The sequence below is a fragment of the Vigna radiata genome, chromosome 7 (genome assembly GCF_000741045.1).
Source record: "Vigna radiata var. radiata cultivar VC1973A chromosome 7, Vradiata_ver6, whole genome shotgun sequence".
NCBI lineage: Eukaryota > Viridiplantae > Streptophyta > Magnoliopsida > Fabales > Fabaceae > Vigna > Vigna radiata.
This window is the reverse complement of record NC_028357.1, coordinates 15,462,771-15,471,041: the sequence shown is the minus strand read 5'-3', so window position 1 is coordinate 15,471,041 and position 8,271 is coordinate 15,462,771. Positions and strand designations below refer to the sequence as shown.

The 8,271-nt window shown below is 36.5% G+C and overlaps 1 protein-coding gene across 1 annotated transcript; it reads right to left on the bottom strand.

The window, feature by feature from the left end:
• Positions 1-4,628: 4,628 nt before the first annotated feature.
• Positions 4,629-6,739, bottom strand: LOC106767378 (L-ascorbate oxidase homolog). Its single transcript, XM_014652258.2, has one exon. It carries the CDS (start codon positions 6,463-6,465, stop codon positions 4,822-4,824), a length of 1,644 nt encoding a protein of 547 aa, XP_014507744.1. The 5' UTR covers positions 6,466-6,739; the 3' UTR covers positions 4,629-4,821.
• Positions 6,740-8,271: the final 1,532 nt, after the last annotated feature.

The following is an 8,271-nucleotide window of genomic DNA, read 5'->3' as shown; positions in this document are numbered from 1 at the left end:
TAAACATGACTATTTTGGAGCCTTTTCCAACTTTGAATTTTTTAACTTTCCCTCTCTTTTGTTGAGTCTTTGGTTAGCTTCCGACCTTATTTTATATGAGTTCAGCCTTTGTAAAAATAACTTGGAACTAATATATATAAACTCTCCCAAGTTGCAACTTTCTCTAACTTCACTAGGATAGTTTTTCTTATAAACTCTTTTCCTAGACCTTTTCCTTGAGAGTTGTTCAAACCTCTCTCTAGAAACAAACTCCTATCCACTCATTAAACAAATCAAAACCTTCATCCAATTTGGCTTTGCAATCCAACGCATCACTTCCATGGAGCAACTTTAGGTCTCTAGATTTGGCTTCCACCATTTGGCATCATGAGCCACAATTCTTCAAGAGATAAGTAATCTTAATTTCAATACGTGTTGTTTAATGTTTTCCTTACATGTTTATATGTTCTTTTGTTGAGTGATATGTTTGTTTTGTCTTGTCTTTAAATTTTGGTTCAAGTTTGTTTATTCTTCTTAAAACAACGCAATGTGAAGTAAGTTTTATTTTAATCGATTACGTCCCAAATTAATCAACTAATTCATTATTTACCTGTGTTTTTGTTGTCTATTGAGTCATTTTAATCAATTATCTCAAATTTTAATTAATTAATTTGTGAAATATCAGTGGATTTTTGTGTTTTTTTATACTTTATGATTTAAATGTTTTGTCTAATGTCATGTTTAGTCCAAATTTTTATTACTTCTTAGTTTAACCATTTTAATTTCTTTTTACATCATTGAAGATTAAAATATACAAAAATATTTGGAGCTTTGTTCACTGTATGCTTTTGTGTTACATATTTGAGGTCAAACTTGTGCTTAAGTTAGTAACAAGTTTTGTAGAGTTAGATTTCTATTTTGTTTTCTTGTTGTTGTCTGAACTTAACTTGATTCTTTAAGTTTCTATTCCAATGTTCTTTGCCTTTAATGAACTCAAGAAGTTTAAAGTTCAAAAAATATAGCATGCATTAGATGGTGTGATTATTAAGGAGTTGTTGAGAATATTTAAATTTGAAATCCAAAAAAAGCGCAATTCTCCTCTAGAAAAATTGAAAAGAAGATAAGAAAAACATAAAAGAAGGAGAAAGAACTAAAAATAAAAAATAACCCTTGACAGTGCATTTTAATTGGTTATTTCCTACATTAATCACTTCATACAATAGCTAAAATAATTTAATATTGAACTTGTTTTTCCAAGTGAACCTTCACACTTATATAACCTTCTTTGGTTAAATTCGTGTCCAATGGGGATCTTTCTTGAATTCTTTGTTTCGTCACTTGTGAAGCATAAAAAAATGCTAAAGACAAATCATCAATTCGTTCTTAGTTTGTTTTGGTTTTTCTAATCCATTCTAGAACCATTCTCAAGATTTTCCTTTTTATACCTTACTTTTAGCACTAGTGGAAAAACGCTGATTAACGTCGGTTATTTTGGACTTTTGACGTCAATTTCGTACCCGACGTCTATTCCAGTGACGTTACTTTGCATCAGTTAGGTAATGACAGACGTGTATATAGACGTCGGTTTTGCACACAACCGACGTCCAAATAGACGTCAGGCGCAGTAACAATAGACGTTACCATAGATGTCAGTGGTCAACAAAAGAGACGTATGTACGAGCTGGATCGTTTTGTCACTGTTACTTATTGGACATCGCTTTGTGCATTGACTGATGTCTGTGAACGTCAGGTTTGCCTTAACCGACGTCTACGGGGCAATTTTTTTTTAATAAAAATTAATTTTTCGAATATAACCTCACCTGAAATTCAGAAAAATTTTGTCACCTGAAACCTTGGGATACAACACTTTATTTAGCTGACCTCGAGATATACCCATTACTCTATTTACATTAAAACAGAAAGTAATATTAATATAAGTATGAAATTATTAAAAATTAAGGCCGACATGAAATTAAAAGTCATTTTTAGTGAAACACTTACCCTTGAAGCAGGAATTTCAAGTCATCTTTCATCTTCTTTTGCAGCGAACAGAAGAAGACAACTGTATTTTTTTTGGGAATGAGGACTACTAGTTGCCAGTGAGCCCTGTTTGGAACATCATAAATAGTTAGTAAACTAATTAAGTAAACTTTAATTACCTTTTACATAAAACAAGGCATACCCGTCAATGTATGGGACAAGGTATATGTCTCTATTTGACTCAGCCATCCATGTTTGCATTTGTTTCATTTCAGCTGTGTTACCACTACATTGAACGGTCTGAGGTTCAACAAATCCGTAAACGGAAGACCGACCTTGATCTACAATGATTGTGTCCATGTACCTATAACAACAAAGTTAACTTATTACAAAGTAGGCATCTAAATTAAAATATTATGGACAAAATTAACTATCTTACATACACCAGAGTTGAATAACGAAAATATTCAACCACTTGTCTCCCGAAATGATCTCCGATACATCATTGAATGTGATATATACTGGCAAGTTGGGGGGGAGACCAAATACTCTTAAATCCCAGTATATTTGTATTGATCCTTTGTTGAACTTGAGAATTCTTCTCAGTAGTTTTGCTATCGGATCATCCTCCGCTTCAGCCATGTCATCACCATCATGACCATCATCATATTCAGGTATTGGTGCCTCATGCATCNGTTGCTTTTGAGGATGTGTGAACTGAAGATAACATTTTCAAAGTTATGAACAAATATTTTGAAATTATAATATTAAATAGCCAATGATACAAATTATAATAACACAGCTAAAATTTATCACATACATATTCAAAAGCCGATAACACATGCATACCGAAAAGCCAAAGACATGCAAACGCAAAAGCCAATAACATGCATAGACAAAAGACAATATCACACATACAATAAAAGTTTTAAACATAGAAGCTAACCTTCTTAGCAGATTCAAACAGCAATGGAGGGAATTGGAGGACTGCACGCCCAAAAATATAGGCAGAACGTCGCCCAAGAACACGTCACAGACTGCATCAAAATGCAACGAAGAAGAAATTTAATCGGTTCAAATGGAAGATATCTGAGCAACTGACGTCTAGTTGGACATAGTCGTCGGTTACCATGCAACCGACGTCTAGTTATCAGAACAATCATTACAGTTTCACCTAACTGTCAAGTTATAGACATCGGTTAACAGGGGGCACCGACGTCTATGTCTAAGACCATTAATGACACTCAACTACCTGTCAGCTTATAGACGTCTGTGGGTCTCCACCGACGTCTAACTCGCGACTGTTCACCACCTCTGAGGCCTTTAAACGTCGGTGTTTGTCATTGTGACGTTTATAGCTCGACTCTTCACCTTATCTGGCAGACCTTTAGACGTCACTGTTGAAAGGCCCTGACGTCTATAGTTCTTCACTCATCGGTTGGAGCTTTCCACNACGTCTAGTTGCCCTACTTAATTACAAAGTTGCCACCGTTCATCATTTTACGTCAGTTGACGGAACAACCGACATCTATGTGGTGATGTTAAATAGCGTTTTTCCACTAGTGTANATTGTATTTTCTTTTATAATTCTATGTGTCTTGTCATTTATATTCATTTTGAGTTTATCTTTTCAAAATGAGATTTTGTTGTTTTATTCTTTAAAATTATCATTTCGCATCCACCTTTTGATCTCTTTTACTTTACAATCTCTTTTGATAATAAAATAATTATATTTAAATAATAAAAGTAAATATATATAAAAATTTTAAACAAAATAATAATATTCATAGTTTTTAATGGTGGCATAAAACATTATTGTGAAACAATCATATTTCAAATTTTGTGGTGGTCAATCTTTAAACATATGGCTTAAAAATTTGATATCTAGTTTTCACATGGTTGAAATTATTTCTAGTACACTTTTATTATTATTATTTTGTCAATGAGATACAATATTATTGTGTCATTATCCTTTTATAGAATGAGATTAAAAAGACTGATAGGTGGTGTGTTAGGCCAATTACTAATAAATAGACCATTGATAAGAATTTTTATTTTTACTTTTTTTATAAGGTTATATATAAAGATAGGGATATATTGGTAACTTTTTATAATAAGTGTAGAAATCAAAATCTTTTAATAATGTTGTTGCTTATGATAGATAAAAATTATGTGTTTCGGTCATCCTGGCTTACTCTGCTTCGTGTCACGATCTTCCAAACTTCTCTAAGAAGGTTATCGTCACGGATCGATGATTGATATCTAGAAGACGTTCTGACACTCAAATAAGATATGTTTCATACTCAAATAAGATATGTTTCATGTTCAAATAAGATATGCTTCGTATTAATTAAATTTCTATTACAAGTATAAAAATGTGATAAATTATTGTTTTTCTTGGAAGATTATGTATTATATTTTTTTTGCTTGATTTCTAATAATATGAGAGAAGTAGATGAGATGACACTAAGTCAGGAGTGTATCGATAAAGATCTTGAGTTATCCTTTTTTTTTTAGTGATTTTTGTCGTTAATTTAAGATAAACTAAATTTATTTCTGAAATAATATATAACAGTATAGAAATTATATGTATATTGTAGATATAATTGTTGAGTTATTTAAAAGTAGGTAGATAGAGTGATTGATGGAAAAGAAAAAGGGAAGAAGAGTGGAAGGAAGGAGTGAATATATATCATTGATTATAGGAAAGGGTTGATACATCAGTGACCACAAAGATAGAAATAAACTAACTACAAGAGCTAATCAATTAAAGGAAGGAATATGTCGTCGATCGAAGAGTGTAATGATGATCAAGTGTTGAAGAGATCGACGAAGTGGCTCTGATTAAAGAAGAAAGCAAGTTTAGGAAGAGTAAGGTGGTGGCTTAGGCATATCCTTGACTATGCCGCAAAGAAGCTGAGTATCTGGAAGGTTGTATTCATCCCTTAGGGACCTGTTTGGAGACAAAACGCTCACGTACAACTGTTGTCCCAGGTAACGATTCTCGCCAAGCTCCGACCTCAAGTTCCACATACCAGCATTGTCGAATGTCAACATTATAGCAGCCCATGACTTGGGGAAGACCTGAATGGTGTGTCTGCTCACAGCATCCAGAAGGTTGTAGTTCTTCCTCTTCTCCGGTGACCACTTCCCTGGCTCAATGGCGACGGCAAAGAAAGAGTAGCCATCCAAGTTGTAAGTCTGGGGAACCTTTGTGGGGTTCTCGAAGATGATTTCGATGAAGTCACGGAAGTTGGCGTTGATGACGTTAGGAGCAAGGGTGAGGTCGCCGATGAGGGAAACGGGGTCGTCGGAGATGAGGTTGTACTGGAAAACCTTGTCGCTTACACCGTAGTACTCAGCGAGTTTGAGTGGGGTTTCACTGTCAAGGTGGGAGACACCATTGAGTCCGTAGCGGAGTTTTCCACCGGACCTGCTGAGGGTGTTAACGAGCTTGATGGTACGAGTGATATTGATCTGGCCGTAGTGATAAGAGCCCTGAGGGTTGGGCCTGGCGGCGCTGGCGGTTAGGTTCCAACGGAAGGAGCGGAACTGATTGAGAGACCAAGCCCAGCCTTCGGGTGCTAGGGGAAGCTCAGGGGAGGCGGGGATGACACCGTTGGAGTAACGGATGATGCGGGTGGCGACGAGGGTCTTCTTGGTAAAGCGAGTGGAGGCGACCATGTAGTAGTCCTTGGGCTCCTTGTCGGCGGTTACGAGGACAGAGAAGCACTGTCCAACGTGAACGTCGAGGGAGTCGTAGATGTTCTGAACAACGTGTGAGCCTTCCATCTCAACGAGCTTCAAGGGATGACCTTGGATTCTGAAGTTGAGGGCATCCTTGATCCCCACGTTGCAGATTCTGTATTTGTAAGTCTTGCCAGGCTCCATGGTGTAAGCGGGCTCAAGGCCACCGTTCTTGCCGTTGATATGGACTCCGCTGGGCCTGCCAATGCTACGGCCACTGTCCAAGAATTGCCTGAGGGTTTGGTGTGTCTTGCCGTACCAGTCACCGATGAGGACCCAGAACTCGTCGGCGGGGTCAGCATAGGGAACTGGGATCAACAAGCGGCTGTAGATCCTCAAACCACCGAAGCCTCCGACGGCGCGGTGCATGCCGATGGAGGGGTAGTAGAAGTAGCTGCCGATCTGGTCCTTAACTTGGAAGTGGTAGGTATAGTTGGTACCTGGGAGGATGGGGCATTGGGCTCCCAAGGTGCCATCTTGCCATGAGTTCTTCCTCTGTTGGATACCGTGCCAGGTGAAGAGGAGGGGCTCGTCGAGGAAGTTAAAGACATTGACGACAATGTTGTTGTTGCTGCTGCAGTTTATTTCTGGCCCTGGGAACAGGCCGTTGATGAGGATGCCTTGTTGTTCCACACCCAATGGTGCAACAGTGCCGTAGGTAACGTTCCAGGTGTAGAAGATGTAAGGGTCTTCCCCACGAACTGATGCTGCCATCAGGCATGCCATCAAACCAATCACTAAACTTGATATCCGACCCATTTTTTTTGTTTTCTTTTTAGATTTAATTCAACCCTTTCCTATCTCCTTCCTTTGTATTATTGGAAGAAGAAGGATTGTTATCGGCTTCTTGCTTCAATCTCCATCTTCACCTTCCCCTTTTATAACCCATACCTCCAACTATCTCCACTCTCTTTTCTCCTAACTTTTCTCTCCACTCCCTATAATTCGTTTCATACCTCCTTCTTCGGTTTATTACACTTTTTCTTTGGATATCTTTAGCACTTTGCCTTTCCATGACAACAACATTCCCCTTCTCTCGGAAATTCTATATTTAGCTATATCCCAAGCTTTCATATTTCTAATATTTATTGTAAATTAATTTAACCCTTCAAATATACTTTTTTTTAATTCAGATCGCATTGAACATGTTTTTATGTTTGTTGCTTTATTTTCGGTATTTTATCTATATTACTTAAATGTAATTAATTTCAATTATTTAAAAGGGTTTAAATATTCTTATTTGTCTTCTGAATATTTTCGTTCTTTTAATTTGAATGATAAAAAGTAATAAATAGGAAGTGCGGAGGGAATGAAAAGAGAAAAGAGTCAATGTTAGGAGAAAAAAAACATACTTTTATTAAAATAAAATTTTGACACCTTCTCTTCTTCGAAATTCCAACTTGACTAGAAAAAGAAATTAAAAATGTCAAAGAAATTGCTACTATAAAATTGGAGTAAGAGAAATTGGGTTAAAATATCATTTTTCAATTTTATAATTACACGTGGAAACTTTTAAAAAATTGATGTTTGCTTGTTAGACTTATTGTTTCAAACTAATCACAAATTCTACCAACACCTCCATACATGCTAATACTTAATATTTTGGATCTAAAATTTATAATTTTTATGAACTAAAATTTAGGTCATTATGTTCATACAAAACCAAAATTTTTATAAAATGTAGTAATTTATAGAATATCGAGTGTCACTCCTTAAAACTAACAATATGTAAATACAAATGATTGTGACTACTTTGTGGTGGGAAAATTTAACTAATTAGAAATACTAAAATCCTAAAACTATTATGCAACATGTCTTCAAATTAAAAGTTACAAAATTTATCTCGAAATGCTTTCTACCATGAATGTAACGATGGAATTGATGTTGAATGTGACATCTCAATTATATTATAAAGATACATAATATAATAAAGGCGTCACTATGAATAATACTAGAAAGCAGTTAAGAGTAATAAGATTACAGTCATCCTTAAACAGTACTTAGAATTTGGTAGTGGAGTACTAAAGTTTCTCCCTCAAAATACAAGGAATTAAAAATTTTAAAACATGAAAAGCTTCTTCAAAATAACAAGACTAAGAGAAATGAGGTCTAGTGGACTAGACTGCAGTACTGTCATCCCCATCAAGAGCTGTTTCCAAAGTAACCTCCTCGCCATCTGCTCCCATCCAAGTGGACGATCATCGCAAGAGAAAACACGCAGACATGGTACAACACAAACAAGCAAGCAAGGTGAGCTAATTATGTAAAAAACATGCAATTATACCAACATGAACACACAAGCAAGGCAATATATACAACACAGATCCTAGCATGTTATCTTCTAGACTTGACTCGTCCGGACTTTAGAATGATAGTCGAGCTATGGCGGGTCATGCACCAGTGGTGGCTTGTGATACTTAGGCTCCCCCGCCCTGGCCCCGCCCTACCACACTCACGAGGTTAGTCTATTCCGCGCCCTGGAGCATGATGGAAGCCTCCAAGACTAAGACCTCCTGCTACTCCTCACCACATGGTCAAATCCTCTCTACATGAGAAGAAAGGCCA

Bases quoted from the DNA above. Each gene is read 5' to 3' on its own strand.
- LOC106767378 (XM_014652258.2), bottom strand. From the start codon at position 6,465: ATGGGTCGGATATCAAGTTTAGTGATTGGTTTGATGGCATGCCTGATG.